At 47.8% G+C, this 17,446-nt stretch overlaps 8 protein-coding genes across 8 annotated transcripts; 3 read left to right on the top strand and 5 right to left on the bottom strand.

Moving 5' to 3' along the window:
• Window positions 1-1,563: 1,563 nt before the first annotated feature.
• psoB (hydrolase psoB) lies at window positions 1,564-2,895 on the bottom strand (the record flags this gene model as incomplete). The annotated part of the gene is made up of 1 exon (XM_057243920.1): window positions 1,564-2,895. The coding sequence occupies one exon, from the start codon at window positions 2,893-2,895 to the stop codon at window positions 1,564-1,566; it is 1,332 nt and encodes a 443-aa protein (XP_057095458.1).
• Window positions 2,896-3,482: 587 nt separating this feature from the next.
• Window positions 3,483-5,167, top strand: fmaG (cytochrome P450 monooxygenase fmaG; the record flags this gene model as incomplete). Its single annotated transcript, XM_057243919.1, has 2 exons — window positions 3,483-4,012; window positions 4,072-5,167. The coding sequence occupies 2 exons, from the start codon at window positions 3,483-3,485 to the stop codon at window positions 5,165-5,167; spliced, it is 1,626 nt and encodes a 541-aa protein (XP_057095457.1).
• A 674-nt stretch (window positions 5,168-5,841) lies between these two features.
• On the top strand, window positions 5,842-8,074 carry N7529_008391 (putative acetate-CoA ligase; the record flags this gene model as incomplete). Its single annotated transcript, XM_057243918.1, has 2 exons — window positions 5,842-7,573; window positions 7,608-8,074. 2 exons carry the CDS (start codon window positions 5,842-5,844, stop codon window positions 8,072-8,074), a joined length of 2,199 nt encoding a protein of 732 aa, XP_057095456.1.
• A 282-nt stretch (window positions 8,075-8,356) lies between these two features.
• Fma-KR (putative PKS-like enzyme) lies at window positions 8,357-11,533 on the bottom strand (the record flags this gene model as incomplete). Its single annotated transcript, XM_057243917.1, has 3 exons — window positions 8,357-8,668; window positions 8,727-9,081; window positions 9,129-11,533. The coding sequence occupies 3 exons, from the start codon at window positions 11,531-11,533 to the stop codon at window positions 8,357-8,359; spliced, it is 3,072 nt and encodes a 1,023-aa protein (XP_057095455.1).
• Window positions 11,534-11,966: 433 nt separating this feature from the next.
• On the bottom strand, window positions 11,967-12,782 carry fmaF (Fe(2+)/2-oxoglutarate-dependent oxygenase fmaF; the record flags this gene model as incomplete). Its single annotated transcript, XM_057243916.1, has 1 exon — window positions 11,967-12,782. The coding sequence occupies one exon, from the start codon at window positions 12,780-12,782 to the stop codon at window positions 11,967-11,969; it is 816 nt and encodes a 271-aa protein (XP_057095454.1).
• Window positions 12,783-13,355: 573 nt separating this feature from the next.
• Window positions 13,356-14,221, top strand: fmaE (monooxygenase fmaE; the record flags this gene model as incomplete). Its single annotated transcript, XM_057243915.1, has 2 exons — window positions 13,356-13,430; window positions 13,487-14,221. 2 exons carry the CDS (start codon window positions 13,356-13,358, stop codon window positions 14,219-14,221), a joined length of 810 nt encoding a protein of 269 aa, XP_057095453.1.
• Window positions 14,222-14,426: 205 nt separating this feature from the next.
• Window positions 14,427-15,830, bottom strand: fpaI (putative methionine aminopeptidase, type I; the record flags this gene model as incomplete). The annotated part of the gene is made up of 5 exons (XM_057243914.1): window positions 14,427-14,548; window positions 14,604-15,150; window positions 15,210-15,523; window positions 15,588-15,621; window positions 15,699-15,830. The coding sequence occupies 5 exons, from the start codon at window positions 15,828-15,830 to the stop codon at window positions 14,427-14,429; spliced, it is 1,149 nt and encodes a 382-aa protein (XP_057095452.1).
• A 567-nt stretch (window positions 15,831-16,397) lies between these two features.
• On the bottom strand, window positions 16,398-16,925 carry N7529_008386 (putative integral membrane protein; the record flags this gene model as incomplete). The annotated part of the gene is made up of 1 exon (XM_057243913.1): window positions 16,398-16,925. The coding sequence occupies one exon, from the start codon at window positions 16,923-16,925 to the stop codon at window positions 16,398-16,400; it is 528 nt and encodes a 175-aa protein (XP_057095451.1).
• Between the last annotated feature and the right edge of the window lie 521 nt (window positions 16,926-17,446).

Below are 17,446 nucleotides of genomic sequence, written 5' to 3'. Positions count from 1 at the left end.
TGGCAGCTATTCCGGTGGTCAAAAACTTCATCGGAGCTGTTGGTCTTGGTTGCTACTGTTGGGGAACGACGATAATCTTTGGTACGAATATCTCACGATGCTACCTTTTCCCAGTTACATACTGACAGGAAGCATTTCAAGATGACGGCAAAGAGTTGCATGGACTGAAAGCCATAGCAGTACTGATGATCGGGGCTATTTTTGCTACTACTGTGAGTTCTTGTCTTTTGACCTCATTGCCCTCAGAGAATCAACATGCTGACTATATTCCACTTGTTTAGGGTCATGCTCAAGATTTCCGAGACCGTTCCGCCGATGCAACACGAGGCCGCAAAACAATCCCACTACTGCTGTCTCAGCCTGTAGCTCGTTGGTCACTGGCCGCGATAACTGTTGCGTGGACCATAGGATTGATAGCCCTATGGAGGCCCCCAGTTATAGTTATTCTGGCATACATTGCTACAGGCATGCGTTGTATTGGCGGTTTTCTCTCCAGTTATGATGAGAAGGATGATTATATCTCTTATTGTTGGTATGGCGTAGGTCTATCCTGATCTCCACAATCATGGTCCATGTCCGCTGACTTGAAACATAGTTTTGGCTTCTGGGTAGTAACATACTACCTATCTTCCCTCGTTTGAGAGGGGAGTTTATTTAGAACAGATACGCTGTCGTCCAAACTATATGCACAGCGTTGGAAACTTCCAGATTGCCACCCGTCAATGCTAACATAACGATTCAGTGAGTACAATTTTAAAGTGACGTTAAACTGAGAAATGGATATTTGATTGACAGAGATAGGCCAGTTCCGTATGTGCTGGAGGGGAGATCTAGAAGTCGAGATAATGAAGCCAATGATACCAAAAACTAGGAGAATACGAACGAGAATGGATTGCAGGCAATTTGTGCTAGAGTAATTATGACAGTACAGTACACAGGTATCTGGTTCGGTATTGTAACCACATACAAAACAAGTGCAGTGATAATTACCTTGGTTATCTACATCTAGATCGCTCTTCATCATAATTGCTTTTTCTATATAACATTGCTATCCACACAATTTTCTATGATTATTCACAAATCCTTGTTTCGCATCAAATTTGCCGTCATTTAGTTGTAATTTGTCCCCTATCAGTGAAAATGTAAAGAGTCTCAGTGGGTCAAAAGCAACCATATATATTTCTCCTCCCACGGGACTTCTACGAATCGCACACTTCAATTTCCGAATTTTTATGATAAATCTTCAAGATATAGGCAAAGCCACGAACATCAAATGGGGATGCTTGAGATAAACTTATCCTAGTGGAAGATGAAAGGAGAGGAAAGGAAAAATTAAAGGTGGCTCTTGTGCATCGTCAACGAACTCCAATATCTTATTTAGTATTAGACTTCCTCAGAATTGACATGGAATTAAGGATTTGTCTTTACAATTACAGTTGTATCAAAGCTGGGTAGAAGTTTCCGACTTGAAAGGTTATAGGATACTTCAGCATTCTTTATCAATCAGTTCAATCCCTTGATTCCATATCATTTACCACAACACATTCTGGCTATTGTCAAACACTAGTTACTCACCAAGTCTTCCAAAATTGAACTGGCTGTCAATGGCTCTCTCTTGACTTCAAATATCTCGTCTAGCCACTCGAAAGTTTTCTGTGCCGAATATCCAAAAGCACCGATCTTGGCCTGCAGGCCTCCGTACGCTACATCAGTAGCAATCCACTTCTCTTTATCCACACCGTCCTTGAGACTAGTCAAACACTCATAAATCTTGTCCGTTGTGGTGGCAGGATTGAAGTAAAAGCTTGCGCCGGCTCCGGTAACAAGTGTCGGACATTTGACGTCCGCCAAGTATTCCGTGCCATCGGCATTCTGCAAAGTGTAGTCGCCAAAGCTACGCATGATATCCGCATCCGTCTTGGATCCAGTGGCCCACTTTAAATGATTGAATTCCCATCGGGCCTGGAAGTCAAGTTTCTTGAGGAAGCTGAGTATTCCATTGAACATGCTGTCAGAAAGCCAGCCGCTCATGAAGCCGTTAAAGAGTGGCCCAGGCATCCTGCCTCCCACAAAGCTCGACAAGCTGTAAAACCCGTCCACACTCACACATGCTTTGATACGGGGGTCAGAGGCCGCACGGAGTGCAAAGTAGCCACCCATCGACGCGCCGGTGACGGCAATGTGATCAAGGTCTAATTCGAGTTCAGGACGACGAGCAGCGAGGTCGAAGAGGTGATTGAGGACAGGACCTGTAACAGCTTCCCAGTCCGGGCGCATCGGCAACTTGTCGCGACGGAGGACGATTCCTTGACCGGGTCCCTCAAATGTGAGGACTGCGTAGCCCAAGTCCGGCCCGTACGCTGGGTTCACAAAGTAGATTTCCTCCTGGGTGGAGTCACCGCCGCCCGAGTTGAGCAGGACGGGGATCTTGCGATCAGGGATGCGTCTGAAGGTGGGTGGGAGGTAAAGATAACCAGGCAAAATCCTTCCCTCGTACGGAATTTCCAAAAAGATTGTCTTTCCATCACGATACTGGACGCCCTTTCTAAAATTTGCGATCGCCCGTTCAATTGTTGGGAGGACTCTTGTGTCATGTCCTATAGGACCTTCATTGAGCATGAATTGCGCTGCGCGAAGGTAGTTTGACGAGCGCAAGTACGCGCGTCGTGCACCTACACGATCTCCAGAAGCCTCGGCTTCTTTCGCGATAGCTTCTGCCTTGCTACCGGTCTCCAGGAGGGTGCTGTACCATGATTCTGGATCTAAGTCCTTGATCTTGGCTGCTGCTTCCAGGGCCTCTCCGATCTCGGCACCTTCGTGAGGTGCCATGGCCAGTAGACGAAGGAACTCGAAATCGAAGAATGGCGACTTGAAGAGCTTGTGTACGGTTGCCATGATTGCCTTTCTTCAATTTGCAAGAAATTGGTAATATGGGTGACTTTGCTGTACCCTCGAAATGGTGTTTTGGTGGATCTAGACAGTGGAGCTTATCTGGGGAGCTTGAGGATTGAGATGATTTGACGCGACAACGAAGTTAGGTGAGAATCGTCAGTGACTACTCCACAGTGAGATTCGTACCCATTGCAGGTACATTAGCTCACTGAAGGAACCCGTAAACGCGAGTGCACCGTAATTGAATACCACAAAATCATGCTGTTTGATTGGCATTTGCATTCGGCTCTTGAGATTATAGCCCCACACCGAATTCGGTGGCTGCGATGCCGCCAATCGCGAGCATCTGATTTCTGACCAGGCTATATTACCGTTCGAGACAATGAAACGGTGGATAGAACCTTGTAAACAAATGGCATGATTAAGTGGTCCTTGATAATGGGCGTGGGCAGTCCCTAAGTGCTTACTCCGGTATGTGCGTAATTCGGATGTAGCTGATTCATGTAGACCGTGGACTCAAATAACTCTGCAAAGTCCGAGATGTAGACTTTCCAAGTCGAATATCAATTCATGAGATAGGTCTATACAACATGTTTCAAGGACTATCTACCCTTCAGCTCAGTTGTGGTGCCTTGGTGGCCTTCATAGCAGTGCTGGTGTTAAAAACGCGAACCAAACAGCTCAGAGTGAACGTCCCTCCTGGTCCAAAACCATTGCCGATTATTGGAAACTTTTTCGATCTCCCATCCAAAGGATCAGCCGAGTATCTGCACTGGTTCAAACACAAAGATGCATATGGTCCTATCAGCTCCATCAATGTCATGGGACAGACACTCGTCATATTCCACGACAAGGACGCTGCCTACGCTGTCATGGGGAAAAAGGCTCAGAAAACAGCCGCCAGACCCCAGCTGAATTTTGCGCAGCTCTGTGGGTTCGAGAACTTTCTCATCACACATCAATATGACAAAAAATACCGCCTGCACCGGAAGATGGTTCAACAGGAGATTGGAACGAAAGGTGTATCTGCTGGATTCCGCCCCATTCAGGAGCACGAAGCTGTTCATTTCATCCTTCAGACGTTCAAACAACCTGACGACATCTTGGTCCACTTGAAAACGTAAGAAGTTCCCATCGAAAAGTGGCTTGCTCTGTACACATTGGCTGACAGCTTATTAGTTTGGCTGCTGCCATTGTTCTGAAGCTCACATATGGCTACACAGTTGAGCGAGAAACTCGCGACCCATTAACCGAGCTGGTTGAGCACGCCATGGACAATTTGTCCCTGGCATTTGTACCACTTTCATGGGCCATCGACTCTGTGCCTGCTATCAAATATCTCCCTGACTGGTTCCCGGGCATGTCTTACAGAAAGACCGCGCGGGAGTGGAAGCTCTTCAATGAGGCCGCCGCCGAGCTGCCATACGACTTTGTCAAACGCCAGGTGGAGCACAAAGCCCATGTTCCTTCATACGTCTCCAATCTGATCGAGCAGAACATGCTCAAGTCGGAGGGAAATGAGGTCATCGTGAGTGCGGAGGACGAAGAGGCTATCAAGTGGACTGCCGTCAGTCTCTATGCCGCAGGCTCTGACAGTACAGTTGCCATCATTGAGAGCGTGATCTGTGCCCTTGTCATGTTCCCCGAAGTTGTGAAAAGAGCACAGGAAGAAATCGATCAAGCCGTCGGCTCCGATAGGCTCCCCAACTTTGAGGACAGAATCAACCTGCCTTATGTTGACGGCATTATCAAGGAAGCCTGGCGATGGAATCCAGTTGGGCCCATGGGCTTGGCACATAAGTCTGAGGAAGATATCGTCTATGGAGAATATCTCATCCCCAGCGGCTCGATTCTTCTTCCCTCTCTATGGTGGTTTTTGAACGACCCCAAAGATTACCCAGAGCCGCGAATTTTCAAGCCAGAGCGGTATATGGAGCCCTTGAACAATCCGGACCCCAGTGATATTGCGTTCGGTTATGGCCGACGAGCCTGTGCTGGTCGTTTCTTTGCGGATGCGAGTGTGTATATCGCTGTGGTTCAGCTGCTGGCTGTTTTCGATGTTCGCAAGGCTTTGGACGACCAAGGCAATGAAATTCCTGTCACTCTTGAGGCTGTGCCGGGTATGGTAAATCGCCCTGCGCCCTTTAAGTTCAAGGTCGAGCCTCGGAGTCAGCACCACATAGATCTTATTCGCCGTATCCAGTCTGAGCAGACACCTGAGATTAGCCACGCGAGCCTACTCAAACCGAGTCCACTTCATGCCAGTCCTGTCTGAAGGGGCAATTATGTGAATGGATTAGCGCATTTGAGAAAATATTGTTGGAATCTCGGATCGTCATTAGGAAACGGAAATTAGGGGTGTGTTGATTTGAAGTTCACTAAAACTCAGCGTTGATGCCCTGAAATCAAGGTGTCGACAGCAAATTTTAGCTTAGAGAGATGTACATTGCTGTCTCTGACAATAAAATACACCTAGTGGCTCACACTTATGATCATATAATTACATTATTTTTGAAAGATACAAAGTACATTCGTGGATGTGCCTATGCATTACAACCTTGGATAATACCAAAATCAAATGAATGCTAGGCTATTAGCGCGTTATCTTCAAAAAGGGAAACTTATTTGACTTGAAAGTTTGATGTTAAGCTGCAGCACCCCAATCCCTGCCCACTGCCGCTAGATCGGCGGCGCCATAGGTGTTCGGTAGTGGAGAATATCGGCGATGAATTAGGTTCTGTTCACCGAACGCAGGCTCAGAACAACGATACTTAGGTATTCACATCTGACAACACGTGCTAATACAGAATTTAATGCATTATTAATTTATTGGAGGATCATCAAATGAGCGTTCGTGATTGAGCCTGAAAGCCCTATTTTCAACAATCCTGGGCTGCTACTAAGGGAAGCTCTTTGGTTGTTCATTCGCTAGTAGTGAACCCGATTATCATGGAGTCGAAAACATCCGCCCAACCTTACCTTCAAGACGAAATTCTCCGACAGAGTCTGAAAAATCCGGATCAGTTCTGGTCGCACCAAGCTGAGAACCTCTACTGGCACAGGAAACCGGAACTCGCACTCCGGACATCACACAAGACTCTACAAGACGGCACCACTCACCCAACATGGGAATGGTTTCCCGGAGGGGAGATCTCAACTTGCTACAATTGCGTCGACAGGCATGTCGCCGCGGGCAATGGACACGAATCTGCGATTTATTACGATAGCCCCGTCACAAATACAAAAGAGACGATCACGTATGGTACGCTCCTCAGTAAAGTTGAGACCCTGGCAGGCGTCCTACGAGAGAAAGGAGTCAAGAAGGGTGATGTGGTGATGTTGTACATGCCCATGATCCCTGCTGCCTTGATTGGCATGCTTGCTGTAAATCGTCTGGGAGCTATACACTCGGTCGTGTTTGGAGGGTTTGCGCCAAACGCTCTCGCACAACGAATTGAGGCCTGTAGACCAGATGTATTCCTCACTGCATCGTGTGGTATTGTTGGGAACAGGCCGCCAATTGCCTACCAGCCACTGGTTGAAGAAGCGATGAAGATTTCATCCCACAAGCCTTCACAAACAATCGTATGGCAGCGCGACCAATTACGCTGGAACTGTGAAGAGTCTAGGTCTGGTTGGTGGAGGACCATATGGAGCTGGATACAACAAGTTCTCTTCCGACGCAAGACAACAACTGCAAGACAATCGTCTTGGCAGGAGCTTGCAGACAATGCCAGATCAAGGGGCATCAAAGCCGACTGCGTACCGGTCTCAAGTAATCAACCGATTTATATCATGCATACCTCTGGTACGACAGGAGCACCAAAAGGTGTGGTGCGCAATTCAGGTGGTCACGCGGTTGGCCTACAATTTACAATGAAGTACATCTTCAACATCCACGGCCCTGGCCACGTCATGTTTGCAGCGTCAGATATCGGTTGGGTTGTTGGTCACTCTTATATCCTATATGCGCCATTGCTTGCGGGAGCGGCCACCGTTTTGTACGAAGGCAAGCCGGTAGGAACACCTGACACGTCTGCCTTTTGGAGAGTTGTGGAGGATTACAAGGTGAATACCATGTTTGCAACCCCAACAGCCCTACGGGCCATCAAGCAAGATGACCCTAGTAACACAAAGCTGGCTGAGATTGGAGAGCGTGGAGGCTTACAGTCACTGGAAGCTTTGTTCCTCGCCGGTGAAAGGTCCGAGCCGACTCTTGTCTCCATGTATCAAGAGCTTCTTGAAAGGCACGGTGGAAATAACGCAAATGTTATCGATAATTGGTGGTCAACTGAAGCTGGGTCTCCCATCACTGGCCGAGCGATTGCGCCTTACATCGGGCTGAGAAGTGAGGTTGAGTGGAAAGAGAACCTCCCTCCAATGAGGCCAGGAAGCGCCGGGAAGTCAATGCCAGGGTTTGATGTTCGAATCGTAGACGAGCAGGGCAAAGAGGTACCAGAAGGGTTGATGGGTAACATTGTCTTGGCCTTACCTCTTGGCCCGACAGCATTCAACACCCTCTGGCTGGGCGAGGAAAGGTTTTATGCCAGCTATCTGAAGCGGTTCGACTCCAAATTTCTGGATACTGGAGATGCAGGCTGGGTTGATCGGGATGGCTATGTCCATGTGATGAGTCGAAATGACGATGTGCTGAACGTCAGCGCCTATCGATTGTCAAGTGGTTAGTTCCAAACCTCCTTTTGACAACATTCAAGGTGCTGATTTCATGCCAAATGCAGGATCCATTGAGGAAGCCATTTCTTCGCATCCCCAGGTTGCAGAAGCGTGTGTGGTCGCTATTCCAGATGAGCTGAAAGGCCAGCTTCCATTCGCATTTATCTCTTTATCTGTACCAGATCACCAAGACTCAGCCATACCGACAGCGACAGTCGCGTCGGAGATTCAGTCGCTCGTAAGGAGTCGAGTTGGAGCATTTGCGGCTTTGGGAGGCATAGTACAAGGCAAATCTATGATACCGAAAACGAGATCCGGGAAGACATTACGGCGTGTGCTTCGGGAGTTGGTGGAAAATGGAGTTTACGGGGAATTCGATAAGAGTGTTGATGTGCCAAGTACAATCGAGGACGGAATGGCCGTAGAAGTTGCAAGGGCCAAGATTCGTGAGTACTTCGACAAAAACCAGGGTAAACACAAGGCAATTGAAGGGAGGGGAACGGCATGAGGCTGGGAATGTTTTAGAGCGTACAGAACAGACGACACAGACCATACTGGCATGAATGAATATGCATTATGATGTAGCAAATTCTAATACCAGTTTGACCTTTCTAAATAAACTATATCAAGGTATATAACGAGACATATGGTACGTCGTTGGTAGCTGTACGGTGCTCTTGACTAAATGGATTTTATATACTTTCAGCGTTTCTATGATTCTTTGATCTACTCCTGCGTCATATAAACAACCTTCTTCAGTCTCGCTTTCAAAGTAAAAATGCCAAGGTTGCTATATGATATGTGAAAAGAGCAAGCTCTTGTGCCAGAATGGCGGCGAGTTATCAGAGACTGTTTCTAGCCCGGTGATTATTTCTGGGGTCTCATCGCTCTTCCCGAGGAGGATTGCTTCGGCCAATACATGATGAAGATCTCGCTCAGAGACAATCATATAATCCAGACCTTTCAATGTCGAGATCACAGCCTCTGACCCTCCGCTGGTATCAATATTTTGGATGAATCCCAGCCCTATGATCGGACCAAGATTAACAACTGTTGCAGGGAGTTTTCGGGCGCGTCTCTGTAACGCCAATCCGTTCATAAACTATCAAGAAGTCAGCACGAAATGACTCATAAAAGAGACATAGTATCAAGCAACCTACATTGTTGGCAGCATCATAGTTTGATTGGAACTGCTGGCCAACCACAGCTGAGATGGATGAGAACAATATGAAGAACTCCAGGTTATCATCAGGGAAGACTTCATCCAGAATCAAAGACCCCTCCACTTTGGGTTTCATTACTATCTGCAGTGTGTCATACGTCAGATCGGAGAAGGAACAGTTTGACTGAACCATTGCCCCATTCGCCACGCCACCGATCGGGGGCATATTGCTCAGAATATAATCGCGGAGGTTGGTCATGTCTTGCTTCTTTGTAACGTCTGCTGCCTTAATCACAATATTGGCGCCCAGCCTTTTCAATTCGTCTTTCCAGAGTTGGTTTTGGTCAGGATTCCTGTTATTTTCAGCAGCAACTCATGATCAAAGTCTCATTATACGCACCGACTTGTGATTGCAACGTGGCGAGCGCCATTCTGTACCATCCATCTGGTGATAGATTGGCCAATATGCCCGCTAAGGCCAACAAGAACATAGGTCTTACTTGGCGAGAAAAGACCCGAAGGATCGATGGGGTGGATGATAGAACCAGAATCAGCTTTATCAATGTCTCTAGCCTCGATTCTCCGTCTGAAAGAGTTGAGACGGTCGTTGCGCTTCTTGTCAAAAAGCACCCTCGGTATGAAGAAACCCCTTCCTTGAAAAGATAGCTCTGGTTCGACTGTCCACAACCTATTTGAGCCATTGTCTCGCATCAACACACCTCCGATGAGCCGAAGGAAACTCTCTGCCACAATAGACTCAGTGCCATCGATTTCGTCCAGATCTAGGATCTGCAGAACCTTCTCGGGGCTTTCAGCTTGGACGGCTCGCACCAGCCCAATGGTGCCAGTTTGGTGTGGGTTCTGATTTCGAGCCCCATGAGTAACCCACAGCACTACCTTGGACTTATCCAACAGGTGGTGTAGACCTTTGAAAGTATCCGGGCTGAGGTCTTTTAATACCGACTGATCCAGCTCAGTCAAAGTAAGAACAGCTGCCACTTCATTTATGTTTATACTGTTCAAGTCGGCCAGTGACCTGATGGCGACGATCTCTCCTTCCCAGATACATTTCAACCTGCTTTGGATGATCTCGAGGTAACCTTGTATCTTCGTCAAGTAGCCACCTATTACAAGGAGTGTCCCCTTTGTGGCGAAGGGTAATTGAGTGTCCAGAGGAGCTGCGAGGAAGGCAATTTGATCGTCAACTGATTGGGACAGGATGACAAAGGAGCCTTCTGTGTCTTTTTCAGAGGAACCGATCACCGAAAAGCCAACATCCTGCAATTTTTCGTGGGATTCCCCGAAGGAAGTGTCTGTTGCCTTCAGTGAAAAGGCATCTGTCGGCGACATCGTCATCAGAAGAAACCCTCCTAGCTTCAACATAGTTCTGATATATTCAAATGTACCACGATTCTCTCTGCAAAAGCCCTGAAGAATTACTAAGTCAAAAGTACCTAAGTCAGCCGACCCGGGGACTTTTGCTTCGTCCAACACTTCGTCGCCCCTCGATATATCCAGAACCCCGAACTTGATAGCCGGGTGGTCCGATAGCATCTCCCGCTTCATATCCACTATAGCCTGGTATGAGGCATCAACAATCGTATATGAATCTAGGCATTGTCCCAAGCATTGACATATACCCTCTACCAAGTCAATCGAGGAGATTCCAACTTGGAGAATTTTTGACTTTGCGTATCGATGCGAAATTTGCCGGGTTGCCGCCAGTATGTATCTTTGGACCTGCGAAAGGCCCGAGCCCTCATAATTAGACGTACAATTATCTTGCTCGAGCCTTACCCCTGATAGAATGTCTTGTTGCCATGTGGTTTTTAAGTACAGCAGTTTGTCCTGCTCCTTGGTAGAGGGAGTCACGGGGCTCATCGTGAGACCTTCAATGCGCATCTGCAACCGGCCAGTCTCTGAACAGTAGACACTTGAGTCTCCGCTTATCCTGGGTAGCACCGCTTCGTACCCTGGGGTATATTTCTGTAGATATGTGTCGATTGTTACTGAGGCTGATGCATTGAAGCCGACAGATAAATTCGGAAAAAATGTTAATCGAGTGATATGTGTAGGTGTGAAGGCCGTCCACAATGAAGCATCCCGAGGGGCGGCGAAAGCAAGCAAGAGTGTCTGGAGGCAGACCTCTAGGCTGGTTGGATGAAGCAGAGTCAACCCTGGTAATTCATCAGCCGTGGGCACCAGCACCGCACGTGCAAAGTCCATACGCCTCTCCGCAGAAGTCAAACATCTGAGACGTCCAATATAACTGAGCCCGATTTCACTCAGTGAATTGTAGAATTGGTCGATATTAACAGGAATTAATCCACACGTATTGGGCTCTTTGAAGCAGAATGACGATGAAGTTTTGGGTGGCTCATAGTGTGCAAAACTAATGCGTAACTTTCCCTTAGCTGCAGAGGGCGTGTTTCTATCTTGCGCTGGGCTCTCGTTGAGACTGAACTCAGCTTGGATAGAGTCAACCCCATCATCAAGAGAGTTATTGAGGCTGGTTATAGAGAATGAGGTCTCAATCCTCACTGGAGCTGGCCCCTGTATAATGGAACTTCCAATGGCAACGTCGGAGATCTCAATGCTATTCACTTGTTTGCCATTGCTGATATCCACCGCTGCCGCAACAATAATCACCAGGAACAGAGATGTGGGGATAACACTTTTATTCTGTACACGGAAATCTCCCAGCCACGGCAAATCGTCCAAATTGAAGGCATGCCTCCATCTCGGCTCAGATGTCGTGGTACCTGGGACGCGACTCCCTGAAAAATTATTAGGCAATTCAAACATGACTGGTCACGCGGACAATGGAAAAGGAAATATCAATATCTCCCACGTCAATTGAAGTTGCTAGGTGGACAATTGGAGGTGCAATGCCAGGACTCCTGTGACATGAATATCTCACAGGGAGACAACTCAAATTTATAAGGGATGGATCCCCGCCTTTCCCTTATCTTCCGAACGATTCGGATACGACCGGTGGAGATCCTCATAGTGAAGGACCCTACGCGCTACAGTCAGAAGAAATAGCTGACGTTAATCAGCTCCTTCATTGTTCTACGACCTGCGCATCATCAAAAGCTCTTGCTTCACCTTTCTACAGACAGAGAGAACATTTCGTCAACATTATATTCCAAATCGCAACAGCACCCATAGCCACTATCGTTTCAATCTACTAGTGATATATTCCATTTAAATACAAATTCTTCTACACTGTCATGTCTTAAGCACCAACCGCAGTTGTTCCATTTTTTGAAGAGTATTTCTGCGCCATATATGTGAGATCGCCCCTCACAACATATCCAATGTGACTCAGGGCAAGTAGCTCTTTCATCTGCGGGCTAAGTGTGTCCTGAAGCTCCTTTGACAGCCTAGCTGACCAATTTGTCAAAGGTCGCATGTGAGGCGCAGAGTAATAAGCAAAGAGAATAGCACGATCCTCATCTTTCGTAACGTTCGAGCCGGAAGTGTGCCACAGACGTCCATCAATAACAACAATATCACCAGCATCCGCTTCAAAAGGGACCAGCAAATCAGGTGCGTTTTCAGGCACATCCTCCCATGTGGTCCACTTATTTGAGCCTGGGATATACAAAGTTGCACCATTTTCCTTGGTTGTCCTGGTGAGGCACCAAATGACGTTGACTGCCCAGTTATCCAACCACGGTGCTGGAAGAACAATACTCTGATCAGAGTGTAGGGCCATGCTCTCTGCACCAGGACGAGCAATGTTGGCGGAAAAATTGCTGACCAGCAGTTGTTCGCCGAGCACAGACTTGGCCAAGTCTAGTCCGGTCGGATTGACGAGCATGTCTCGCCAATATGCATCTATCTCTGGGAGATAGAAGACACGCACGTTGGCTGGGTTGGGATCCAAAATCGGCTGGAAAGTGCCCTCGCCACTAGCCTCAGAGACAGCTTTGGCTTTCCAAAGACGATCAAGTGCATCTTGAGCTTCCTCTTTAGAGAGGACGGAAGGGATTTTGACCCAACCATGCTCTTTCAGATGAGCCTTGGCATCTTCCATGTTCAACGCCATGATTTCGATGTTATTCTCTAGAATGTGATTGAGATTCATGTAATTCCACTCTCTGTGTCAAAGGATACTCACTCACCAGTTGACACTGTCTTTTGTGACTACTCCGGATTTTCAACGGCCCCGGCAAGGTACATGTAGTGTTCGGGTCATCTCACATACTAACTGCATGAAGCCAGAGAGGATTCGGTTGGCCATGAAAGGAAACAGCTCCGAAAATCTCGGTCGCAAATGCAGCACAGAGCACTGGCTGCCTTTATCCGATATACACTTGTCGTAGGGCGGGTTAAATTTGATTAAGCTGTAAGCGCTAAGAAAACACACATAAGGGGCCGCAGGGCTTTGATAACCATAATACTGATCGTATGATGACCCAAGTGCTCGAGGATCTCGGTGATTCAGATGTAATTGTCAATATGTACGTATCTAGTCAGAATATTACAAGGCGTTGGGGTCCACTGCCTCGTGACTATAATGCCGTACAATTAGCAATCATTTCTGAGCATACTTCCATTCTCTCTCAACCTCCTGGTAGCCCTTATTCCTCTCTCCAATCGATCGCGAGCAACCTTCGAAATGTCTCAGTCCATGAAGCCTCTTCTTCCACCCACAACACAACCACGCCAACATCTTACAGCTTCTGATATCGCTGTAGGCCACATGAATAAACACAAGCTCTGATATGGCAACTGCTAACGCACATGAAGTTCTTTTTTCCAAATCAGTTCAGTCTCGGCACGCTGCTCTGCATCGGTTCTCTCATACAGATGACCCTCTGCGCCATCCTCCCCCTCCACTACGCCGCGATCCCATGCGCAACAGCCCTCCTCATATCCATCCTCACCACAATGAAAAATTGCTTTCAGCCAATGACAAATCCGTTCATGGCTGACGTCATTCGTGGACGAGCCACAGCCCAGATCCCAAGCCAAGACGGCCAATATGGCCCCAGGCCAGGGAAGGGATCAGTGGTGGTTTTCCACCTCGGAATACAATACAACCACCCCTTGGGACTTTTTGCACCGCACGTGCTGGAAATCTCAAACCGGTTCCTCGCTCTACAAGAAGATATCCTTCTGCGCAAAGATGAGCTTGGGCTACTTGCCGTTGAAAAGTGGCGAGGCAGCGAGCGCAGCTCTAACAACACCATTTTGATCAAGTATTTCTTCAAAGACGTGGAAAGTATTCATAAATTTGCGCTCGAACCACTACATAAGGAGACATGGGCATACTACAATAAACATAACCCCGGACATGTGGGTGTCTTCCATGAGACCTTTATCACAAAAGATGGAGGGTATGAAAGTATGTATGTAAATTGCCATCCGACTCTGCTCGGAAGGGGCGAGGTGAAGGGTACAGCGGACTGGATGGGGACACTGGTCAGTGCTGATACGCCGGGGTTGAGATCCTTCGGGGCAAGATTGGGCAAAGATGACTAGAATTAAAGGGTAGGCCTCTCCTGGAACATTAACAGCACGACTGCCATGGCTTTCGCGCTTACTTTGCAAATATGTTGTCAGACAACGTCCAATGAAACCATGGTGCGCAGCTTCAACTTCACGAGTTCTGTGTCCCTGCGGACGTAGAAAGTACCCTCATATACTAGGTGGCCCCTTTATCGCTGGTCACACATTGCGCATTTCGTTATTTCTTTGCTTCTGCGCCTCCGGTGGAACCCTCGGGGATGGGAATGGGACCTCCTGGAGAGTTCGGCAGTCTCGCCGTCAAAACCTCGACGCCCGTTTCGGTGACAAGCATAGTATGTTCTGCCAAGTTTCAAATTAGTATAGACGGCCTGGTGTCTGAGAGGGTGATATATACCAAATTGCGCTGACCGTGCACCGTCTACGGTGACATTTGTCCAATCATCTGGCCAATACTTTTCCCGGTTGGTACCCAAAGAGAGGATAGGCTCAATTGTGAAGGTCATGCCAGGCTTGCATGTTCCCACGGCCTTGTTCTTTGCGTAGTGGGGGATCCAAGGAGGAGGGTGGAATTCCGAGTTGATACCGTGGCCGCCCCAAGTCTTAATAACGACGAGGCCCCTGGAGGTAGCATGCTTCTCAATAATTTTACCAAATTCTCGGATCGGTGTACCTGGTTTGATGATCGCGATAGCCATATCCAAGGCCTCCCGCGTTGTTTCAACGAGTCGAACTGAGTCTGGATCCGCCTTAGCTTTATCGCCAATGTAGTAGGTCTCGTTTAAGTCGGCATGGTATCCGCCGTGATACAGAGAGATATCGAGGTTCAGAATGTCACCATCGAGAAGGACTCGGCCATCGGGGATACCGTGACATACAACCTCGTTAGGAGATGTACACAACGACTTGGGGAAGTGGTTGTAATTCAGCGGAGAAGGATAGGACTACCTCACAATTTAGCAGATTGTTTAACATGTTACACATAAGGGTGAACATCACTTACCTCTCGCTCTATGCAAGCGTTGTGACAGATCTCATCCAAGTAATCTGTAGTTACGCCCGGCTTCATCGCCGCAGCAGTGATATCGAGGACTTCTCGAGCTAATCTGCATACCTTACGCATGGCCTCCTGGCCTTGTAGATCCAACAAGTCCCATTTCGACCTGCTCAGGCGCATCTCACGCTTCGGGATACCAGTCACGGCCCAGTCGGGGTGCTTGATTGTTTGGGGCACGGCCCGGCGCGGGGAGAGTGGGTATACGGGTCGAACCGAGCCAGTGTATGGGTATGCTGGGAATGGATCGTAAACACCGCTAGCTGCATCGCGATTAGACAACAAGATCAAAAAAATAAGCCGATTTAACAAGGACGAGGTGTTTACCAGTTTGTGATTTGTGGGCTGCCTTGTGTGTGGCCTGGATACGGATCAACGTTAGAATTTCAGTCTCAATCAGCAGCACTAAGTGGGCAGAACCAAGTGGGCTTAGCTTACCCAGTTTCGCTTGAAGCAATCTTGAGCGCAGAAGTAGTTTTTGACTCCCTGCTTCAGACAGGTTGGGCATTGCAACGTCCCAGCTTCATTATCGCAATCGGCCCCAGAGCACTTTTTCTCGGGATCGGACATTGTCGCGGGTAATGGAGATTCCACGTCCGCAGAGTGCTAGTGCTAGTAGAAGAGATATGCTTATCAAATCAAATTCTGCACGCCCTTAAATGGTGAAGGAGAAAAAGTCGCGAAAAGGTGAGAGAAGTCACATGTTGCCTACAGCAGTCTCGACAAAGAACAAGCCTGATCCACTTACCGAAGGAGCCCACATTTCTTTTACACACCGTATGAACTAGTATTTGTCTTACATTCATACACTGTCAGCAATATTCAGCAATATAACCCAATCGCTGCTGTCTCACAAAATCAAAGACAAGTGTATTCTTTACGTATTTAAAATGTATTCTACCCCATAATTATTGTTCCTGTACGGAGTACAGGTTCGGCGTTAAATAAATTTCTTCGGAGAAGTTACCGCATACAGAATGACACGTTGAGAGTCTCTTTGTTCATAGTGTTCGTAGGGACAACAGTAGATGTGATTCAAACCAGATATTCACATATCCACATATGTACATGTACTGTATCAGAACTGAACTAGACATAAGAGGAGCGATACCAGTTAAAATCAAGTCTCAAGGAGCTTCATGAAAGACCCTCGGTGATAGTGACCAAAGTAGCCCCCAAAATACAAACAAAGGCCGGAATATTGACCAATAATGTCCGTGCTCGGTGTTTGGGCAGCCACTCCTTAAGCGCGTTCTCATTCGGGACTCCAGCGGACTTGGCATCGCCAATGCGCCCAAGGATAGCGAACATAGTTGGTCCCCAGCAAAAATGAGCTATACTAAACAGCGCACCGGCCAAGTAAAAATTGCGAGCCTCGCGGCTTTGACCGCTTAAACCGTTGATAACGCAGATGATGGTCGCAGGAGGATAAGTTAACCCGATACCCCATATACCAGGGCTCATGAAAGCAGGCAGGTATCTAGGAAGAATTTTGCCACTGGGGTGGGCTGCGTCATTGCGTAGGGACGGGTGGAGGAATGCTCCAAGAGAGATGTCTTGTGACCAGCTGAACATCAAGGACGCAGATGATATAACAAGTGGCGAAATTCGAAGCAGCGCTGTCCCCAGCTGGGAGACATTGTTTGAGTCGAATGCAGATGTCATTTTAGTCAAATGTGGTTGGCCAAAGGCTCCACGAAGCAGAGACCTGCACCTTGAATATTATATCATATAACTCTGAGCGTTACGACTATTGACGCCGAGAGTATCGGAAAAATAGATCGGGAGATCAGAGATTGACGACCCTGGACACCATATGCCCCCGAATGGGTCATGGCCACTGTCTGCAAGAGAATTATTCCTTTTGCTCGCGGCTTACCACCTCTGTCACAAAACAGACAAAGACCCACTGTCGTGCGCAAACACGTATTATAAGATTTTGATGCTGACTTGGTCATGTTTCGGCAACCACTCCGTATACGGACTCCATTCGGTGTCACCGAACTCTGGCTGGTATCAAGTTCTGACATACCGAGGGAGCATCGGGCGTACTCGACCCCATGCGGCAATTCATTCCTTTTAAGGGACGGTGTCGGTTCGGATATGCATACTAGTCACCGACCCCAAGAAGGCTATGGATCGTAAGCCAAAGAGCTATAGCAAGGCTGTTGATGATGTAATCTCTC

This window comes from Penicillium soppii (assembly GCF_028829465.1).
Source record: "Penicillium soppii strain IBT 18220 chromosome Unknown utg000006l, whole genome shotgun sequence".
Taxonomy (NCBI): Eukaryota; Fungi; Ascomycota; class Eurotiomycetes; order Eurotiales; family Aspergillaceae; genus Penicillium; species Penicillium soppii.
This window is presented reverse-complemented; position numbering and strand designations above follow the sequence as displayed.